Below are 21,936 nucleotides of genomic sequence, written 5' to 3'. Positions count from 1 at the left end.
GTTTAGTAACAGACATAAGTATTCACTAAAAGGTAGTAATCTAAGGGATTATTATCTGTCAAAGCAATAGAAACATAGTTTAAAAATTGTGCAGAATGGTTATAATGTAAGGCAATGATTGCTTCTGTATCCTGGCTTTGCTTCTTGACAACTATATTCAGCATTTCTGCTCTTAAATTTCTGGACATTACCTCAGTATTTCTATAAACCTGTGTAAAGCTTCTCCTTCACTGATCAGAATTTGACCACGGGTGTCTAGCTTCTCCTGGTCTCCCATGGGGTGCAGGGCCCAAGCACTTGGGCCATCCTCCACTGCCTTCCTGGGCCATAGCAGAGAGCTGGCTGGAAGAGGGGCAACCGGGACAGAATCCGGCACCCCGACCAGGACTAGAACCCAGTGTGCCGGCACCACAGGCGGAGGATTAGCCTATTGAGCTGCGGTGCCAGCCATGTTCCTTTAATTCTTTGCCCTTAATTTCACTCCCAATTCTCCATCTTCTGCTGGGTCAGCAGTCCTCAGGGCTGGGGGTCTCTGAATTGCTTCTGAGCATGTCAGTGACTTCCCAGAATGCAGTTCTCCATGCAATTTACTGTTTTTTTTTTTCTACAATGTTTCATCAGATATTCTTCTCTCCCCATATTTTTCTTCTGCCAGTTTATTAATCTATGTCATCTACAGGCCACCAAATTCTCTTCATTGCTGAATGTTTATGTTCCGTTACCATTATTTTCACAGCATCTTAGAGATGAGCGGTCACATCAGTGTTCATTCTGCTGATTTGGACTACTACTAATTATAGGTTAAAAATTTTAAATTTCTGATTTTTCTATCCTCAATTGGCTCTCCATCTAAATCAATGCAACTCTAAAAAATCCTGAGATCATCTCTAGCTGCCCTCTTTCATGTCACATATTCAATCCATCAACAAATCCTTTGGCTTTACATTTAAATTATGATCATATTTCAGAACATTCATTTAAAATGGAACTAAAAGCTAAGTTTACTTTGCTGTAAAAAACTGAAATCTATGTACAGCTTTTTTCAAAATATGCTTTTTCGATAAATGCTTTAAAGAATCCATCATATTAATGGATATCAATATTTTCACCAAAAACAATTTTATCTTTTAAACCCATTTTCTTTGAACTTTTAAAGTACATGGATAGATTCAGAATCCAACTACATTTCACCACTTCAACTCAAGTGCTTTGGTCTCCCTGGTTCTGTACCCCTTCAATGACTTCATCAGAGCAGCCATGTAATGTTAAAAAATACCACACTGAATCAATCCTTTGCTCAAAATGCTGTAATACTTTCACATGTCATTCAGAGTACAGCACATTTTTGTGGTGGCCATGCACTACTTTTTGAGTCACTCATCACACCTTTTCCTAACTCATATCTCACTGTTCTCTCTCTTGCACAGGCTCCATTTTAGCCAAGTGGCATCCTTGCAGTTTGGCCAACATGCTGGGCATACACCTGCTACAGAGGCTGCTCTGTCCCCAGACACCATCTTGGTTCACAATATCATCTTCCACAAGGTTCTCCTCAAATTTCATCATCTCACTTGGACTTCTCTTAGTAACATATTAAAGAAGAAATACATTTCCTCTTACCTTCTCTGTTCCATTTCTCTTGAACTTCTAACAATATCTCATTGAGTTTATTGACTATCCACCCCTACCAATATGAGAACATGCATTTTTATTTATCTAGTTATTTCTGTTCCCCCAGCACTCAAAACAATGGCTAGTACACAGTAGGCAATTAAACACATTGAAAAATGAATATTATAATATCACTATTAGGAAAATTACTAGCAAGGTAATTTCCAAAAGAGTTTTTATCCTTAGTGGCAGATTATGCACTGGAAACATTTGGCTCAACAACTAAAGCTGGCAACTGATTATTGAGGTGGAAGGCAAAATGCCAACCTGCTTCTCTCACAGGATGTTTGGTATATTTTTCCTTAATATTTTACATCTGAAAGGAAAAATTAAAGGATGAGGTCATATTTTCATAGAGCTCTTCATTTTTTTTTTCAAAAACACCATGTTTTTTTTTTTTGTTTGTTTTTATTTTAGTATCTGTGCTTTCACTGTAAGGCTAGGTTCACAGCTGATACAATCAATGCTAAGCCAGCTGCGAGGCATCAAAAGCCAGGAGGCAGAACAACAAGGGGGAAGCTGCTTATTCTTGGATGGATGGGAGGGATGGGAGATGCTACTGTTGCAGCAATTTCTTGCTTCCCTTTAGAGAGAGATCTGGGCTTGTACTAACAGGAGCCTAGAGTCTGAAATCACAATCATTTCTGTGACTCAAGGTTTACATTTTCCCTTCAGTTTGATGCTAATTCATTTAAGAGGCACTCTTGAAAACTGCCTGACTGCAAATAATCTCTTATTTAAAAAATACAGAAAAGACCCCCAAGAGACAGAAGGCAGGGACCATTTTTTGTCCACAATTATCAGTATAGCAGCTGCTGCCGCTAATCTGTGTGTCAGGAAGAGACTGAATCCAAGTTGCTCTTTTCTGCTTTCTTTTTATTACAAATATCTTTTTGACTTCTTAATTTTTAAACTTTTATATGGATATTCTGGATGGTGGTATTTCATAATATAAACATTCAAATGTGTGTCCTTTATCTGCCTGGCAGTCATCTACTACTCAAATGCAGAACACGGGGTGGGTCATATTTTCCAACAAAGGACACCGCAAGTATAACATTCCAAGACTAAGGGTGCAGTGCGTAGTAAGAACTTGGTCCTTGTCTATTACTGGGTGGTGGAACAGCCCTACATGACATATGCATGTTTTGTTAATATGAGGTGATCAGGAACACCACGGATTGAAGATATCACAAAATGTAACAAATAAGAGGTCTAACTTTTCATGTTCTAAAAAGCAACCTTTTTGGCATTTATATTCTACCTTAGTCATGCATAACTTTCCATTATGTGCCAAAATACATCACCGAATATTATATATGATGCCCTTTTTTTCTGGCTTTTTTTTTTTTTTTTTTTGACAGGCAGAGTGGACAGTGAGAGAGAGAGACAGAGAGAAAGGTCTTCCTTTTGCCATTGGTTCACCCCACAATGGCCACTCCGAAGCCAGGAGCCAGGTGCTTCTCCTGGTCTCCCATGTGGGTGCAGGGCCCAAGCACTTCGGCCATCCTCCACTGCCCTCACGGGCCACAGCAGAGAGCTGGACTGGAAGAGGGGCAACCGGGACAAAATCCGGCGCCCTGTCCGGGACTAGAACCTGGGGTGCTGGCGCCGCAGGCGGAGGATTAGCCTAGTGAGCTGCGGCACCAGCCTCTCTGTCTTCTTAATCATTTTTCTTATTTAAAGAAAAGTCAACCTTATAGCCATGGCTTAATTACTATACATTAGCACTAAATTCAAAAAGCAAATGAGATAAACTCCATGTTTTGTACATATAGATATTTCAAAATTATTACCTTAATGTGTATGTTATCAGAATAAAAATAAATAAAAGAACATTATGTTTCTTGAGGTCAGATTTAAATATCTAACACTATTAACCTGAAGAGTATCTAAACAAATTTCCCAAATTCTTGGTGAATCACGTCCTAAAACAGGAGTCTTGGTTGACTCCTTCATTTGTATCTTTCCTTTTTATTTTCTAATTTCATTTAATAGATTATGTTTTCTATTCCTTTTTAAAAATAGTCTCCTCTCTGTTACTATATCTTATATTATATATATATATATATTATGTTATTGTTTTCAGATAAAAGGCAGTGATGACTTGGTAAACAAAGGCTATTTTTCATCTGTTTGAGAAAGCATGTGGCGATGGGTGGATAGGGAGGGTGACAATAGCAGGGACTCTGAGTGTGAGGACAAGTTTGGGTTTGGGAAAGAAGAGTAGGAGGCTGGAAGCCACGATGATCAGTGCTGCCCTCTCCTACTGAGAATGTTGGCTAACTGTGGAGGGAAAATTAGACTGGAAGAAGTCTCATGCAAGCAAGCAGCCAGCCAAGGGACCTCAACTTCTTCAACTCTATAAAATGAAATGATTAAGGTATGTGATATTCAAAGTCCTTTTGAGTATAAAATTTTATGTAGCCTGTAAACCCCCTCCCAACATTTATTGAGCACCTACTGTATGCCAGGCACTCAGATAGGCCCATAAAAGTGACTAAACTATTTTTCTTAAACTTTCAACAGTTCACAAATCCAGAGCAGACTTCCAGACACACTGATTGATAATCAGCATGATAAGTACAAGAGAAAATACTCATGCAGTTCACTGAAGAACGTAGAAGAAAACAATGATGCTGCTGCTCCTGAAGTCCTGGGATGGATGGGAAGAAGGATGAGCCTGTATTGATGCCAAATCCCTAAGGAAACTTAAACTTCTTCTGGTGGACAAAATAAAGAAGGGCAGTCTTGGAAAGCACTAAATTATAAAGGCAAAAAAACACTCCAGGTAGTTAGAGCTGCTGTAGCAGAAATTATCAAGGGTCAAAGTGGTGAAATATCAGCCCTGAAGGTAGGGTGCTTGTTTTGGTCATCAATGAATTCCCAGTCCCCAGAGAAGTGCATTGCATTTATTAGACCCTTTAATAAATATTCATTCACTCCAAGAATGAAATAGAGACTTCATTTTGTAGATAACAGAGCATGAAAATAATTTTAAGCATAATCAAGTTTAAGTTTATTTTTAAGACTTTTCATGCAGATGTGCAGATGGAGATTTAAGAGACTTCTAGGAAAGTAGGTGGGAGATGACTATATATGAGCCCTGTCAATGGCCTTATCAAAACAGTGAGGACTAAGAGGATGAGGGCAGAAATGAGAGCTGGTGAAGAAAATCAGACTGTTAATGTTATCTGCATAGTGTGCAAGCATATGACATTTAAAAAATCCAGGAAATCCCAAAGGCATGCCTTTCATATAAGTGAATTAGGTTTTTTAAGATACTGACAGCTAAAGAGGTGGCAGAGGTCCCCTAAAATATCTAAAAGTACAGCTACTCAAGACAGATTTTCAGTTTATAGAATGCATTTCTGGAGAGCTTGTTCTGTGATGTCTACTTCAAAATCCAATAATTTAACACAACGATAGTCTCTTAAATTTTTTTTTGGCATGTGTGAAATAACCTGAAAAAAATTCAACTGGTTCTGTCAGTTTTGGAAATCGGCCACAACTATCAAAGTTGAACATATGAAGATCTACTACCAGCAGTTAAACTCCCAGGTGCATACCCTGTCAAAAGGTATGTTTGCAGCATCACTATTTGCAATATCCCTAAACTGGAAACTGCCTGAAGGTCATCACCATCAACTATATAAATTACAGAATACTATGTAGCAAATACACTGAGTGAGCTAAAACCACACATAAAATATAGAAGAGCCTCGTAAATCTCCTAAGTATAATGTTGAATAATAGAAGACAGATCAAAAGGACTACATTGTAAGATTCCATTTTCAGATAGTTTAAAAACAGATAAAACGAATATATCATGTTAGAAGCCAAACTAGAGGTATGGCTATGGGGTAGACACCTGGGATGCTGGTGATGCTCTCATTCATGACCAGAGTGCTGGTTAAATGTGCATGTTCCCTTCGAAAATGTCCACAGGTAGGCTCTGTTCAATTTTCTGTGCGTGCTATATTTCATTAAAATTTTAAAATGTCTCAATTCCCATTGACATGGCTGAACAAGAAAAATGAATTTGTTCCATTTTTTCTATTTCTGAATATTTAAGAGAATTTAGTGTAAAACAAGTTAGAATTGGAAGCAATGACATCTGCAAATGCTTCTGTAGGTGAGCAAACCCCAGATTCTCAACTGTGTGACTCTGCTATTGGGTATCTCTATCTCATTCCATTGGATCCTGGTTCAGTCCACTGCTTCCCAAAAGACTAGAAACCGCTCTGATGGAAATTTGCCAAACTGGCTGCTGGCTCAACAAAGTACCCACCCAGGAATCCTATCAGAGTATCAAAGTATTTAGGAGTTAATGTTAGAATCTGAATCACAAATCCTGTCTCTTAGGGTGACATGGCATTTCATTTCTGGTTTAGATTTATTTATTTGAAAAGCATAGTTATAGTTATAGAGGGAAAGATATTGAGAAGAAGAGAGGGAGAGGGAAGGAAAGAGAGAGATTTTTCTATCTGCTGGTTCACACTCCAAATAGCTGCAACAGCTGGGGTGGGGCCAGGCTGAAGCCAGGAATCTGGAACTCCATCTGGGTCTCCCACATGGGTGGACAGGTCCAAGTACTCGGGCCATCTTCTGCTGCTCTCCAAGGTGCAATGGGCAGGAAGCTAGATCTGAGGTAGAGCAGCCAGGACATGGACCAGTGCTCCTATGGGGAGCTGATTTTGCAGGTATGGCTTAACCTGCTCTACCACAATACTGACCCCATAAGCCATTTCATTAATATAATGTATCATACAAGCAGCAGAAACAGGGTTGGGGTAAAAACAGGAGCTTCCAAGGAGCCAGCCACAGGGGACACTTGCTTTTATTGGCATCACACACAGGACCAATTCTTTCCTATATCACTGGCTCTAGCCTTTCTAAAAAGAACAAACAACTCAACTGTTTTATCATATTAGAAAAGGAACTAGAACCCAGGGGAAGACATGCTGAAAATAAGCTTGATTTTCTAAATGCAAAACAGGGAAGGCTTCACCTCTAGTTACTTTGCATTCTGAGATTCCTCTGCGCTATGTCATGGAAAGTTTCATTACTTGCTGAGATTTTCCAGATGATCAATTGTCTCCCAACATTTGCATACTGGATCCATGAGACCTGTAGGTAAATGCCAGCATATGGCAATCCTGTGAATCCTTGCCTCTGACTCAGAGAAGTCTGCCCTTTGCAAACTATACAATGCTGTTTATAGACTGCATGACTTCAGGGAATAGTGTACACGCCTAAATGTTTATTTCTACTCTGTGTCCCCCAAGAAAAACAATATTGAGCTAGAAATTTGAATTGGGCAGACTCATTGACCAACTGAAAATTTGATAGTGATTGGCTAACTTGACCAAAATAACTTTAGGTTTGTGACCTTTTACATTCCATGTAAAAGGAATTTTTAGCTTTGTGATCTTTTACATTCCATGTCAGCTTGACCATCAGATATTTCAAGAAACTTACCAAGTGATGCTGAAAAGAGCCCGAGAAATGAAATAATTTTTACTCACAGAGAATGATGTGTATTTCCTTCAGCACTAAGAAAAAAGATAATCAGAAGTAGATGTCTACAACTCCTCCACTACTTGGACCTTTATAAAAATCTTCATCAATTAATACATCCTTTTCCTCTTCTGCTGCTTGAAATGTGCTAAGCCAAGCCCTTGCACTTATGTAGTGGTCCAGGGTCAAAAAACACTTATTATTAAGAATCAGATAGTAAATACACTTTATTGATTACTTAGTTTAACATAACTAGTCAACTCTTGTCATGTAAAACAACCATAGAAATTATGTGAACAAAGAAATGGATGCTGCTATATCCGAACAAAATTCTCAGTATAAAAACAAGTGGCGGGCCAAAGGGTTCACCAATCCCTGCAGTAAGCCCTACTGTTCTTTCCTACCTAATGAGTGTTCCAATCATTCAACTCTATTACATTCAGTACTTGGTTTCCCTCTATAGGATCATTCCCACCAGTACACAAACATGCTGTTATATCTTCCATCTTAAAAACCATTTGAGGGCCCTGTTTGCCTTTCCTGCTTTCCTATTTCCCTTTATACCAAAACTTCTCCAAAGAGCAATCCATGTTGACTTTTTAATCTGTCTCCTCTGATATTCCCTTGAACTCATTCCAAACAGAGCTTTTATCCCATCACTCTACTAAAGTTGTTCTGATAAAGGCTACCAATGATCTCTGTGTTATTAATCCAGTTGTCAATTTTTCACCTTCCCTTTCTTGAACTAGGGGCAGCATTTGACCCAGCTGGCCACTCTCATCTCCTGGAAACACTTTCTTCATCTGACTTCCAATGATTCACAGTTGCCATGTTGTTGCTTCACTGACTGTTCCTTCTCAGTCTCCTCTCCCTGATGATTTCTTATCTCCCGTCTTGGAGTGTCAATGACTCAGGCCTTGGACATCGTCCCTACCTACAGTCACTTCCTGGTGACCTCATACAGCTTCATTAAATACTATGATTATTTTTAATACTATTAAACACCTGACAACTCCCAAATTTATATGATATATTTGGCACCCATCTCTAGGTCCTCATATCCAACTGCATAATCATCCTCTCCATATGGGAATATAAATAATCTTAAACAGAACAGGACCAAATCTGAATCCTGGCTACATATCCCCAAATAAAAACTTACATTCTAGCTTAGATCTCCCCTATTTTAGTAGGTGATATTTCCATCTTTCCTATATCTTGGGCCAAAATTCTTTTTTTTTTTTAAGATTTTATTATTTGAGAGGTAGAGTTACAGACAGTGAGAGGGAGACAGAAAGAGAAAGGTCTTCCTTCCATTGGTTCACTCCCCAAATGGCCGCAATGGCGGGAGCTACACTGATCTGAAGCCAGGAGCCAGGTGCTTCTCCCTGGTCTCCCATGTGGGTGCAAGAACCCAAATACTTGGGTCATCTACTGCTTTCCCAGGCTACAGCAGAGAGCTCGATTGGAAGAGGAGCAGCCGGGACTAGAACCAGTGTCCATATGGGATGCTGGTGCCGCAGCCGGAGGAGTAACCTAATGCACCATGGCACTGGCTCCAAGGGCCAAAATTCTAACTTCATCACTGAATCACATTTCTGTCACATGCAACATGCGATTCCTATAAACATCCTGTTGATTCCTCCTTTAAAATATATATAGATTTGGATCTTTTTTTAATCTCCTCCCTTGTCTCCTTTTGTCCAAGTCACCAGCAACTTGACCTACAATATTTTAATAGTTTCCTTTCATTATGGATCTTCCCCTGGCAGCCTGTTATTGACTAAAGGTTAAGTCAGAACATATCTGCCCTCAGCTCAAATCCTTCCAATGGCTTCCATCTCATTCAACAAGGAAAGACAGAATCCTTCATAAGTCTACAGCACTCCACTAGAAATCAACTTCTGTTGTCTCTTTAATCCCCTCTGCTACTATCTTCCTTTCAATCTTCTCACTCTGCTCCTGCCACACTTGACCACTGATATTGCTAAACTACACCAGACACTGTCTAGCACTTGCTGTTCCCACTACGTTGAATTTTCTCCAGAAAGTCTTGTGGCTTGCTCTCTCATCTTCTTCACATCTTTGCTCAACTGTCACATTCTCATAGGTGATTGGATTGACCACCCAACTTAAGGTCCTCTTCCCCAGCACTTCCCATTTCTACTTCATTTTTATTGATATCACTTATCTCTCAAGTCAACTTGGTTTATGTGTTTATTTTCTTTATAACCCTCCCTCACGAGACCATATGCATGCAGGCAAGGGTCTGTATCTGTTTTATCTCCCTCTTCTATAACAGAACTCAGCACACTTAATGCAATTCGGCTGAATAAGAGAGTGAATGACTCCAAGATCTCTGTGGACGATGGATGCACCTGCACTGCTGAGGCACCTGAAGGCTCACACGCATGTGGAAGGAGAGTTTAACTGAGATTTCGGCTTTACAGACCACTTCTCTAGTGGTCTCTCTCTTTGCTGTGCTCCTTCTCAGAACACCATTCTCAGGACTCCATATTATCTGCATGTGCTCCTTCTTCTATTTAGTTCCTTTCCTCAAAAATTCAAAATCGTGGCTTTGCAGAAGGAAACATTTCATTTGCTAGAGAGTCTCACTTTCTGCAGCAAGAAAATGGCTTACGTTTGTCTCCCTCAGTGGCAATTTCTCAACTGGTTGGCTTTCATTTGTTTAATTAATGGGTTGACTGTTGTAAGGTGAGCTTGCAGAACACTATGTAATGTTTGTGCTCTTCTTGACTTAACTTTGGCTTACTGAAGTAGTGGCTTGCTACATTACCCTTAAATTTTCAAGTTACATGTTTGAAAATGGAGACTAGAAGCATCCAAATGATTTTTACTTATATTACTATGTCTTCCTTTCCATTATTGCACATATAGAAGCTCCAGTTAAAAATATGATCCAATCTTAGGTGCAGGAATAATGATTGCTATAGAATTCTCATAAAATCTCCACAATGACATTCGGAGAAGAGACGGCTCTGTTTCCGGAAAACTGTTGTGCTAAGATGTCATGCTTCTTAGGTACCCAGAGGACTCTGGAATGCTTTTGACGTTAGAGCATGAACAATTATTGTGGTGAGTACTGATTCTACTCTGAAAAATTACATTCTATACTCCTTCCACTGTTCTCAGTGGTCAGGACCCGAGTCTTATTTTGGACAATGCTTTTCTTCCTTAATATGAATCTAGATCTTACAAGCTGCCAACTGGAAGTCCCCAAGTCTTATTCAGTCCAGAGTTGCATTTTGTTTGGCTCACATGCTGTTTTAAATTAAATATTCCCAGTTTTGAACACCTTACATGATTTTCCAGCTCCTTTGGGAAGAAATTATAAGGATCTGGCAGCATTGAGCCCATTTGACTCAGAGGAAGAGACCCTCTATGTGCAGCGCCAGGACTTGCAGCATTAGCACAACCTTGGAAATCAGAAATCCAAAGGTATGGGCTCCCTAGGTTAGCTGGGGCTGGGGTCAAATGCTGTGTTTACATATGCATTTTTTTTTTAATTATTTGAAAGGCAGAATGTCTTCTATGTGCTGACTCAAATTCCTACAACAGCCAGGGCTGGATGAAGGCTAAGGGCGGAACTCAGAACTCAATCCTGAGTGGAACTCAGAACTCAGTCCTGGGTGGCCGGGTTCCTAGTACCTGCTACCTCCCAGCATGTGTGTTAGTAGGAAGCTGGATCAGAAGCAGGGACCTGGCACTTAAAACTGCCACTCCATTAAGGGGACATAGGTATCCCAAGTAGCATTGTAACCACTGTGCCAAATGCTCACCCTGAAACACTGTGATTTAGCAAGGCTCTCAAGTGATGCTGAAAGGCAGTAAAATTTTAGAATCACTACTCCTGGATAACACTGGTAAGAACTGAACAGCAGCTACATTTTGTAGAACAGTGTACAAGGATTGAGAGGTTGCTACAATGCTCCCTCCTTCTACAATCTTCTCTGCCTCACCACTGTGTAAGTCAGTTAACATACCTGCTCATGCTCTATAGGGATCTACTCCTACAACATTACGCCAGCCTATGCTATCTTTGACAGTTAGTGATTGTGCCTATACCTGTGTCTGTACCAAGAGATAACAGGGGCAATGATGGGGTACATCAGCACTGCTTGTTAGTGGAGATAGCAAGGGGGACTTGGCCAAGACCTGGAGAGCTAAAAGCTCTTCCAGACTTTCTGTTGGAGGACATTAGAGTTCCCAAGACTGTACTGGATCACCCTGAAGCTGAAAACTGAAAAAGTGAGGTGTGAGGTTTGTTCCTGGGTGGGTATTCAGGTCCAGGGTATGCACTAGGAGGTGAGAGGCTGGAACCAAAGTGACAATACTTCAAACAGTTCATTGATGAATGGAATCAAAATTATAATTTTAGCTTGGTGCATTAAATTGGTAACAAGATATTTTCTTTTAATAATATATGGCATGGCAAAGATGCATTATGAGACCATGAATGGATTTAAAAAAAATTGTTCCAAAGTGAGCTCATATTTTTAATTCCATTTTTCATAAAGTTTTTGTTGTACTCTTACACTGTTTATCTTTTCTATTTTCCCCTGTTTTCATTTGATTTCTTGAAACTTCCATCCTTACCGTAACTCAGTAGCCAAGAGTGGAGAATTGCTGGAAACTAAGGTTAGGAGAGTAAGGGGAAGGATGCTGACATTTGCCATTTATGCTTCAGCTCTGCAGAGAGGTCAGGGTACCCCACAGAGGTGGACCGAACCCCAGGTGGGGTTACAAATGGTAGCAAATGCAATGTGTCCAACCATCCTCAGGGAAGCAGGCGGTGCAAGGAGAATCATATATCTCAGAGAGTAAATGTGAAACAAACCATATGTTTCTCAAATACTTTCAAAGAAACACTCCTTGCTTGAGGGAGCAGAGGAGTCTGATCCTTAAGGGATGAAAGCACTGGGAAATCACACTGTGCAACAAAAGTATGATTGCTGTCTCATCACAAGAAATACAACATTTTAGTCCAACTGCAGATGGAGAAGATGAAAGACACAGTTTTATTTCAATGTCTACCACTTAAAAGATTCTCCTGTTTAATGGAATAAATTAAAAATTCAGTTTTAAGAGATTTAGGCAAGAATAAAGAACATGCAAATCTGGAATAACATCTTTAGGAAAGGTTAAGTGCTAGGTCTGATATTAAATTTTTAATCAATCTAAGAGATTTCTTGGAAATCTGTTATAGTTGCAATTGAGCAAGTTCCTTTAGATGCCTGCTTTCTCTGACTAGGCCACAAAGAGGTAATTCCCATTTCCGTCCCTCCCATTCTTTCTCTTCCTCCTTTATTCTTCCACATGAATCTCCCTCTGATGTGATACATCCATGGCTTAATCGTGATGGATCTGTTGTTTCTCTACTATGCTGGCTCTCGGAGGGAAGGCCTTTGTTCATCATTGTATCCCTAACACTGGAAGTGTGGCTGACACAGAGAAGGCACCTGCCCAACAGGGAGTGCTGAATGAATGAATGAGCTAGAATCCATTTATAAACAATGTATTCTGGAGACATCTGGCCAGCTCAGGTGCAAGCTGGGCTTTCTGCATAATGAGAGAAGCTGTCCCCTTTGGTCCCAACAATGCATCCTGTACGTCAGCCTCCGAGATTAAATAGATGTGATGTTACGAGACAACACTGACAATTACAGGTAAAGTAAGTGAGTTTCCAGAGTAAAATGGTGTTTGGAATCTTAATTTTCTGGTTGAGCAATTTCAGTAGGGGGAAGATACTTTACAGGATATCACAGCCAGGAATGACAAAATATACTCCACCAGCATCATTAATTATAGCAGGGACTACAAGTAGTGCTGAAAAATCTCCACAGATTCAGTCTTGAAGGGTACTATTATAGGGCTCAGAAATAAAAGTCCTGAGAAAAACTGGTGGGTAGGAATCCCAAGACAGGAGGGCACTGGATTTATTTTAAATTTAGGTGCACAAAGGTATTTATACTGCTTTAGCAGTTTAAGATATGTAAAAGCTCTATTCCCCACCCCACCCCCCCTTTTTTTTTTGGACAGAGTGGACAGTGAGAGAGAGAGAGACAGAGAGAAAGGTCTTCCTTTGCCATTGGATCACCCTCCAATGGCCGCCGCGGCTGGCGCACTGCGGCCGGCGCACCACGCCGATCCGATGGCAGGAGCCAGGTACTTATCCTGGTCTCCCACGGGGTGCAGGGCCCAAGTACTTGGGCCATCCTCCACTGCACTCCCGGGCCACAGCAGAGAGCTGGCCTGGAAGAGGGCAACTGGGACAGAATCCGGCGCCCTGACCGGGACTAGAACCCGGTGTGCTGGCGCCGCAAGGCGGAGGATTAACCTAATGAGCGGCGGCACCGGCCTCTATTCCCTTTCATTAAAAAGCTCCCTGAAAGTCACTGTCACTAATTGACAGTCTATTGAGATTAAGTAAACATCATGAATTGGCTATTTTTAAAATGAAATAACTGTACTTAGGGAAAGATTTTACAACCTATTTTGCAAATATTTCATATTTGTGTTCATCCATCCATCTAAACTCCCACTTATATACTGAGAAATATATGTAACCCACAGATTAGCAGCAAGGCACTGGGATATGAGCTAGTGCAGAGTAATCTAATGCTTTCAAAGAAAACGTCTCACTGAATGAAATCTTCTCGGTGCAAGTTACACTGTAGAAGCAAATGGGCAACATGGGTTCTGAATCAGAAGTGATTAGATTTATAACACTCTGGTGGAGAGTAGTTTTTAAAGACTTAAGAGTACTAAAATTGTATAGCATTTTACTCATTCCATTGAAATAACTGCAGATAATGTTGCATAATTCTCGTTTACCCCTGCTAGTAGTCACTAATAAATTAGAAGCCTGGCTAGTCCATCAGGTGTAACTCAGAGTACTGTCAGAGCACCGAGTTTCGAAGATCTATAGGTGACCATGCCCAGACAAGCACGGTGACCTTAAGCGGGCACACATATGCTATACAGACTTCAAGTTTTCTGTGACTCGAATTTCTAACTTTTAAATTAACTAATTAATTTCACAGGGAGAAATGGAAAGAGAGAAGAGAGAAAAAGAGAGGGAGGGAGAAAGGGAGGGAGGCTCTCCCATCTGTTGTTTCATTCCTCAAAGGCTGTTAACAGCTGAGATCAGGCTGGTCTTTGGATGCAAGGGGAAACCTAATGCAGTTCTTTCATTTGAGTGACAGTAACCCAATCACTGGAGCTATCATTGCTGCCTTCAAGAGTGCATTATCACGAAGCTGGAGACAGGAGATGGGAACTGAACCCAGGGACTCTAATATGAGACATGAGCATCCTAAGCAGCATCTTAACCATTAGGCCAAACACCCAACTCAGTATTCTGAACTCTTAAAGGAAATTACATGAAGGACGAGGATCATCACTAATTATAAAAACTATAAACATGGAGAAAGAAAATTCATCTTTAAATATAGACATTTCAGTAATCTTTTAGTGACAATTAGATGTTTCCAGAGAAAGACCCATTGAGTCTAGAAGCCTCAGATGTTCACAGCTTATTGCTTACTATATTGTACTTATATTCTAGCTATTTCTGTATATATTTGAAAGACTACTGTCTTAGAAGATTAGCAACTCATTAATGGAAGGGCTAGATCTAATTCATCTTCCTAGTCCATAGCTAAACAAATACTATTTACTTATTATTATTATTGCAGATGTTTAAAATTCTTTTGCATATGAATTAAGTGACTCCTGCATGAATGGTGGTGAGCTAGTGCTGCATAGTGAAAAGGGAGTTTAAAAGGTTCTGAGGACATCTCGCTCTACAACAGAGTTAGAAAAGACATAGGGTTGTTATTGACATAGAGATGAGGCCAAGAAAAGAATGATTTGAGATGAGCTATTTAGGTGAAGTAGAAATGTGGTTTCTATCTGTATTGTTTTGCAAAGGAATTGTATCCAACGACTTAATTCCTAATAAAAAGTCTCCACAATTCTAAGTAGATGCCATTGTTTGGAAGTATTTAAACTACTTCTGTACTTGGCAGCTGAATTATTTTTAGATGGAATTTCACCATGCTAAATATGATAAAAAAATCATCAGTCTTTCCCTATTGTCAACATAGAATCACACATATTCAGATCATGATGACAAGTTTCAATGCACCATACCTTGGCCACTTCTTCTTGGAAAGCCACAAGATTCAAATGGGAGATGTTAACTAGGTCAGGCCCATAGACCACTGTTATCATGCGATGCTCCAGGCGCCCAATGTTGCCCATATCCAAAAGTTCACGTAATTTTGGGTCCTGCAAAATAAATGTTGGGAAACATTAGTCTATAACTGCAGATTCCAACAAGGCATCTCAACTACAACAGGATTTGATCTAGAATGACTCCAAGCACATTCGCCTTCTGGGGGTGAGCACTGTGGCACAGCAGGTTAAACGGATGTTTGTGAAGCCGGCATCCCATATCACAGTGCCATTTGAGTTCCTGTTGCTCTGCTTCCACACCATCTCCCTGCTAAAGTATCTGGAAAAGTAGCAGAAGATGGCCCAAGAACTAGGGCCCCAGGATACAGTTCTAGCTTCAGCCTGGTCCAGATCCGGCTGCTGTGGCCATTTAGGGAGTGAACTAGAGGACAGATCTCTCTCCCTCTGTCACTCTTTCAAGTAAATTAAATAAATGAGCCTTTAAAATCCTTAAAAAAATGCCTTCTATTCCTACTAGAAACTGGTATGAGTTGATGTTCCCCACCCCACGGTGGCCTAGAGAAGTGAAGCAAATTGCCCAAGGACGTGGAGAGGGAAGTGCTGGCTCAAGACTATGGCCTGTTCTGTCATACAGTAATTTGGTAACATGTTTATGTGCCATAGTTCTCCCTTCAGTCCCTCCAGTCACCTCATGAATTGCATATTGAAATGACAATTCCCCATCCTCCCCTTCAATTCATGGATACATTAAGACAAATCAGGTGGTGCTTGTGGAATCAAAATGCAACACTGCCATCCAGGGTTGGGGCAGAAGCAGCCAAGACTCTCAGCATGGACCTTCTCTAACAAAGTGTATCCACATGAAGAGACAGGGTGAGTGAGTGAGTAAAATGGCAGTATCTGTATGAGTATGCTAATTCAAATTCTTTCCTCAGAGTGTCCTGGGGGTAGACACTGGGGACTTTTGCAATCTTTTCAGAACAAGCTGCATTGTTTGGAACATCATAAGTGAGAATCCCTTGGACACAGTCTTTCTGGGAAAAGGAGGTTTCCAAACTCTCAGAACTCAAAGTAAAACCTAAAATAGGCCTGAATTGGGCTAAATTTATTTTCTTCCCAAAGGACAGGCCCTGAAGGACTTCTTAGTCCATGCAGAAAATTAGCATCAAATCAATCACTTAGCAAATTTGCAGCCAGCTTCGGAACAAGGACTACACTTGCATCCTTATTTATTTAGCTAACTTCTAGGCCAACGGGCTCTGGTTACTGAGGCTGGTTATTCTTACCTCCCTTCTGAGGTTTCCATGTGCACTATCCTTTCAAAGAAAGCCAAGAAAGAAAATAAACAAAACCTTTGCAGTTGAGTTAGTTTATTTGGTATCATTAATTATTTTAGTGAGTAAAACTTTCTCTGTTTGGCAGGATGAAGAGGAACATTTTCAGGTAAGTAATGAAGACAGGAAACTCCATTTCAAAGCTTTGCCTAAGGTAACTGCAACCTCAAGTCAACAAATGAGTTGAAAACTTATCAAATCTATTAGGCCTCTTGGAAAGATCAAATGCTACCAAAAAATCATCAATTTGCATGACCCATAAAAGTGTACAGTATAAATTTTATCCAATAAACAGCAACAGGAAAAAGGGGGAAACTTTTAGCACTCTAGCATGCATGAATGACAAAAAGAAAATGTTCAGGGAGAATGGGTGTTGTATGAAGGGTAATTAAACAATGATACTAGCTGTTCTGTGAATTAATTAATTGCACCATAGTTTTTGGACACCATTGAGGAAAGGTTAGAAGATACTTGATTAGTACTCCTAATTTTGTTTGGCATGTACTTAGAAGACAAACGATTCTCAAAAATGGCCCGAAGCATGTAAATATAAATAAAAAACTTTAAATTAGTGAATACAGAGTCTATCAATCTTTACTTTCACAACGTTTTAATGGGAAAATACTGGAAAATTAGTTGGCTATATTCTTTGGATCCTTTTTTCCCCCAATCATAGTTATATGATTTACCTCCTGGCTTTTTCTTTCTCTTCCAGGCATTTTCTTCTCAGTCTACACTACTTTACTACCTTATTCTCATGACTGCTCAAAAACACTTTTGCTCAGTTATTACACAGTTTACTGGTGAATGAAAGACACCTTTCACAATTGCAAGGACTAAGTGTGGGAGTCAAGGGTTCACTTTAATAATCTTTGACGTAAAGGAACTCCAGGAAATTAGAGGCCATCTAGAGTAGATGCCCAGTACAGAAAATAATTCTGGAAATGGTGCTCTGGGATTCCCACTTTCCTATCAATGCTTAGGTGTCATCTACAAGAATTTATAAGAAAGAGGACCAAATCTTTGCAGCATTCTTGTTTATAAAATTTTTCTATGAATCATTGTTTATATACATAGTTTAAAATACTGGTCCCAGTGTAATTACAAAGCTGTAATACAGTATTTAGAAATGATGCCTGGGAGTAGGTAGATAAAACATCTGGCTGAATGATGATGTTGATGATATTGATCATTATCAAATCTGAAGGCTGTTTATCTTAGGATTCATTATAAAAATATCTATATATAGGATGGTTATCATTTGTGCAAAAGATGTCTAAAACTTGATAGAACCCAAATTGAAAGGACAATTATATCTGGGAAATATTTTCTCCGGAGAAATCACAGCATTTTAGTTATATAGTTCTGGATGTAAATAAAAAATATATACAAGTTTATTGATCAAATTCCTTACTAACATGTATTTTTCATGAAGGTCCACACTAAACTATATTTCACTTTATTATTTGTCTTTCATATGACATTTTTTCTTTAGCAGTAACAAACTTCATGAGATTAGAATTCTCTCCTGAGAAATGATTTCACTTTTAATTAGAATTATTAAAGAATTTTGAACATATTAGAATTTTGAACATAGTTCATTATTGAGCATATTGATAAATTTAGGGTAGACTGAAAATGACAAGTGTCTGTTCAGATACTAAACATAGCCCTCTGTTGATTACAGACCATCAGAGAATAGGCAAAGGGTTAATTATCTGGATGGAAACTGCAAAGCCACCATATTTTTGGAGAAGCTTGTTGGTAAAGGGATTTAATGAATATGGATAATGTTTCTAGATGTGGCACTCTCAGGTCAGGGAAAATGAATGTCTGTATTTAAAAAATAAATATCAAAATAACAGAAACAAAATCTACAGACAATTTGCATGCAAAGTACCCCCCTTCCTAAATGTATTCTACCAAGGAATTTTATGTGTAAATATTTCTCATTGCTTGAACCTCTTGAGAAGTTCCAAGAGAAGGATTTATCTACTATGGTTACTATCAGACACAAATACATTTCTCTGTCCTCCAATCAATACAAACTTCTTCAACTTCTTAAAAGCAAACAAGGGATCTCCACATCTCTGTAAAAGCAAGCAATTTCTCTGTTGCAGAACATTAAAGAATATAACTAAGAAGAAAGTAAAAAATGAGGTGAACTTTGAATTTCATATTTTCGCTGAACTGTCACTCAAAGTCTACTTTCAGCAGAGAATATCCTAAATATGTCTCCATTGACAGAATTAACCAGATCAACTGAAAATCCTGGCGGTTGTAATTTAACTCCATTTTTGAATCGTAAGTTCTGGATCATCACTATTCCCTAACAGTTATAAAGTAGAGACATATGTCTAAGTTCATTTTCTCTTAATCATCAGTTTTCATGATTCAATTATTCATGCCCTTTGCAAACAAAGTTGATTTTTACACTTGTTAGAGCTCAAGGAAGCGATTTTTCATTTCTAAGTGATTGGCCATTGAGAAAAGTAAAGATTGTACATCTAAGAAATTGGGACTCAAATATGGCATGTGTTAGGGTAATTTTTATAATATGACATTTCAAAGAAGCATATTAAATATTAGCTCACACACAAAATAGATCATGGAAGAAATAAACATCAGCTAAAGTACTTTTTAAAAAGAATTGAGTCAGTTTGAACCCTCACTTCTTAATATGACTTCCAAGTAGAAACTATTTTATTTATTTATCTTTCAAGAATTCTTTTTTTTATACTAGTATTTTTGGTACAGGAAATGTGCTTTACTCATTTTTCATCCCCATGAAATATATATTTATTGGATTTTAGGCTTGCTCAGCAATTTGTATATTAGATTAACTTTATTACCAGCACTTAAAGTAATATTCTCAATCTGAATTAAAGTTACTTGAGTTTGACTTTAAGCCATCATTTACATGAACGATCGGGTATATGAAAGTACTTCTACTAACACCCTGTACAAGAGTTGGATATGAAAGAGATGGGTTCCTTATTATACTTAAGTTAGATTTATATGGTCAAGCTCCACAGTAATAAAGTAGTCTTTTCTTTGAAGGGAAAGCAGACTCCTACTATGTTCAGATCTCATTGTAAAGGGAAGCTATATGTCCAAGCTAGTTTTCCATTAGTATCTTCAATTCAATATTTGCATCTCAAAAAATAAACACAGACTAACAAATTTCCTTTGAACCAATGCTTATCCTCATAACCCTCATTTCAAATATTTCTCTCACCTTTATTTGGACATAAGTCATTTTGCTCACAAGGATAGTATATTGCCCTTTGTATCTCATAGAGGTTTATCAAAACAAGACTACTCATATTTGCTTGGATACACTAGGGATGAATTTGCATAACCAATCTCTACTTTACCCATTGGGAGCCTCAGGATGCAAATATAGAAATCTTTTGGTAGAGAAGGGAAAATTTTCATTAGCTTGGCCATACATCTCCATCCCTTCCTCCCCCCCCCCCCCCCCCAATAAAAAAGGTGGTTTGAGGATGTCGGATGTTGGGTATAAGTTGATTGAGTTAAAGTAAACAAATCATTAAGAGAAAAAGAAAAAATCCAAAAGAAAGATATTCCCTTTGGTCATAGACATATCCAAACAGCTAAAACGCTGGTTTTCCTTGGAGGTAGATGCAGAGAAGAGACAAATAAAGGAAAATCTCCCTACACAGCACTCCAGTATTTCTAGGAATGAAACTGTTAACATTGCTAAAGGAGTGTCCACAGCAAACAAGAATAAATGTTGTCTAGTGTTCTCTGGGATCCACAATTGATGGAATGTTCTCAGGTAGGTTACTAGATTCCTAAATAATCCCATCTCTATAAAGATAACAAACTATGTGTCATGCCCCACACTTGCTCTCTCCTATCTTTTCCTTTCATATGATTTGTAAACCAACACAGAGAGACAGCTGTTGCTACTCTGTACTTCCTATGAGATGCAGATAGGTGCAGTAAGTTGTTTATTTTTATAAAATGAGGCACAGCAAGATCCAAATCCAAGCAGATCTAATTGCAAACTGTAAGGCCTGCCTGTATCACTTTGTGTTACTAAGCATATCCAACTTGATTGAATTTATATACAAACTGTGCAAAGAATTCAACTGACCAAATAAACTTAAGTAAATCAGCACCCATTCAAGTAATTGCCTGTCATGATATTTTAGGCAGTTCATTAAAAATATAAGATAATTCATATGCAAAATTAAAATATGAAGAAAATTGTTGTCTCATGTCACCACTTGCTTTCTCAGGAATGGGTGGAATCTAAATAATCAAGTTTACTCATCATTTGTATCATCACTTACTGAAAATAAAAGTCCATGAAATATACAGCAATTTTTAAAAAATTCAATAGAAAAAGTAATTAGCTTTTCCCCCCTCTGGTCAGTATTTGTCAACGTTAAACACTGTAAAATACAGATAGCTCATCAGTCATATTTTTAACAATTCCCTCAGCCTTCTTTGACATATGTGACCACCTAACTGCCAAGGAAATTCACATGCACAGCCATTACCAATGCAGTGCATAAAAATCCATATGCCTCCAGGGGTCACAGTGTGTGCAAAGCAAACAATTAAGCATCATATGTCCTTCCTGTCTCTCTCTCCCATTTCCTATGAAATGCTTTCCACTCTCCAACTCTCAGGGAAGGTCAATACTTCTAGGTATTTTCAATATCCATGTGTTCAAGTTTTAGAATAATGAGGCCTGTTTGTTAAAAGAATGCAGAGATACTTTTTGGTGAGTTTGCCTCATCTCCCTCATTGGTGAGCTGTATGTTGGTGAGATTTATTTTACTTATTCCTTAATGGCGCCCACTTCCCTTCATAATACTTTGCCACAGTTAGATGATATCATTGGGAGTTCTAGAACATCTGAACATAATTTATTGAAAGTCAATCATATTAAAAAGGACACTTAACAATTCCCTAATAACAAACACAGACAACACTCTGTTTGGAAAATCCGTGTGTTTATATTATGGCCTTTTGACACATGGAAGGAGTCAGCAGAGATTCTGCATTTGTCGTTTTGGTTTTGAGTTTTGACAGTACCATTAAAGCAATGTGATGTTGAAAAGTTTTATTACCTAGTCTATGCCTCGCTTTTCTCTTTTATGGGATGAGGATAAGGCTAGCGTCCCCTTAAAAATGGGAATAAGTGAATCATTCA

The 21,936-nt window shown here is 38.8% G+C and overlaps 1 protein-coding gene across 6 annotated transcripts in view; it reads right to left on the bottom strand.

The window, feature by feature from the left end:
• PLCB1 (phospholipase C beta 1) overlaps positions 1 to 21,936 on the bottom strand; it is a 792,589-nt gene that overhangs the window by 283,321 nt on the left and 487,332 nt on the right. For all 6 annotated transcript variants that reach the window (XR_016215911.1, XM_051846235.3, XM_008256382.5 and 3 more), the window contains one exon: positions 15,367 to 15,504. Coding sequence is in view for 5 of the 6 variants with exons in the window: in XM_051846235.3 (XP_051702195.1) it covers positions 15,367 to 15,504 (138 nt within the window). In the remaining variant the exon portion in view is untranslated. The remainder of the gene's footprint in view (positions 1 to 15,366; positions 15,505 to 21,936) is intronic.

This window comes from Oryctolagus cuniculus, chromosome 11, assembly GCF_051225735.1.
Source record: "Oryctolagus cuniculus isolate XC-2025 breed Fujian yellow rabbit chromosome 11, ASM5122573v1, whole genome shotgun sequence".
Taxonomy (NCBI): Eukaryota; Metazoa; Chordata; class Mammalia; order Lagomorpha; family Leporidae; genus Oryctolagus; species Oryctolagus cuniculus.
Note: the sequence above shows the minus strand (reverse complement) of the source record. Positions and strands in the feature narration are given on the sequence as shown.